The sequence below is a fragment of the Emiliania huxleyi genome, assembly GCF_000372725.1.
Source record: "Emiliania huxleyi CCMP1516 unplaced genomic scaffold EMIHUscaffold_326, whole genome shotgun sequence".
Lineage (NCBI taxonomy): Eukaryota > Haptophyta > Isochrysidales > Noelaerhabdaceae > Emiliania > Emiliania huxleyi.
The window spans coordinates 89,164-90,456 of NW_005199553.1; the positions used below are offsets into that span (position 1 = coordinate 89,164).

At 60.7% G+C, this 1,293-nt stretch overlaps 1 protein-coding gene across 1 annotated transcript in view; it reads left to right on the forward strand.

The window, feature by feature from the left end:
• Positions 1 to 793: 793 nt before the first annotated feature.
• The window catches only part of EMIHUDRAFT_241201 (hypothetical protein), a gene marked incomplete at both ends in the record, with an annotated part of 4,641 nt that continues 4,141 nt past the window's right edge, over positions 794 to 1,293 (forward strand). The window contains 2 exons of the mRNA XM_005773812.1: positions 794 to 1,170; positions 1,254 to 1,285. Of these exons, the coding sequence (XP_005773869.1) occupies positions 794 to 1,170; positions 1,254 to 1,285 (409 nt within the window). The remainder of the gene's footprint in view (positions 1,171 to 1,253; positions 1,286 to 1,293) is intronic.

Consider the following 1,293-nt stretch of genomic DNA (forward strand, 5'->3'; position numbering starts at 1 on the left):
TGCATCTAGAGAGACGTAATCATCAAAACCTCTTCTCTCTCTCTCTCCCCCCTCCCGTACATTTCAACACGAAAACAATTTTCTCTTGCGAAAGCTCTATGTGTTGAGAGAGAGAGATTTTTAGCAATACCAAATGTGTTTTGTTTTTGACACAACGCAGGTAGGGAGAGATTTTTATTAACCAACAAGAAATCACGACTCTCACAGTGATTTGGGCTCGGCAGCTTGTTAGCCCTCAGCCGAAGCTGGGGCCGGTCCCGTAGCCGAGAGAGCCCGCGCCGATGAGTTCGACGCGGTCGGGGGGGCCTGCGGAGAGGCCAGCGAGAAGGCGATCGCTGTACTTCATGGTGTCATCAAGTTTCTCTCTTCCAGGTAGGTAGGTAGGTAGAAAGGTGAAGAACAGCCAGGCTCGGACTGGACACCAACGCGGTATGGGAGAGAGAGAGTACGGGTGGACGCTAGACAGATGATGACGACACGCACGAGCGACACACAGACACAAGAAGCTGCCGAGCCCAAATCACTGTGAGAGTCGTGATTTCTTGTTGGTTAATAAAAATCTCTCAGACACAAACAGGCTCACAAGAGACAAGACACACGGCCAGCGGGCTGCCACACACCCTGAGTAGGCGTACACATAACTCAAGGCCACATCCTCCCTGTCGCCCCCCCCAGCACTCCAAGGTGCCAAGAGAACAAACAAGGGCACAACGCAACGGTTGCGACCCTACCCTACCGGCAGAGGACGTGAAACCCTGCCGGGCGGTTGAAGGGACGCTGCTTTGAGAAGAAGATGGCCGCGGGCGGAAGCATCTCAAGCCTCCTCGAGACATGGCGGCGTGCGGACGAGGGCTTTTCAGCGCCGCGCAGCCCGCCCGCAGCGTCCGCGGGCGCGTCGAGCGGCCGTCGGCGAACGCTCTTCGCAGAGTCGCGGCAGGCGGAAGCAGAGCCTCTCGCTGCAGGCGACACCGCTCTCCACTCACTGCGCCTGCAGATCGGCCGCCTGCTGTCGGACGCGAAGCAGCGCGAGGTTGAGATGGAGACGCTGCGGACGAGGCTCAGCTCCGAGGCAGAACGAGACGCGAGCCAGGAGGTCGACCGCCTGCATCACGAGGCGGCCGGCGTCCGCCGCGCCCTGCAGCGCCGGACCCGTGCGAGGGCCTACTGCCGGTTTGCCTGCCGCCGCAGGTCGCCCGCCTGTCGTGCGCCCTCGACCGCTCGAGCGCACCTCGCGGCAGAGCACCTCGCGGCAGAGCAGAGGACGTGTCGCACGAGGAGGAGGAGGGTGCGCTG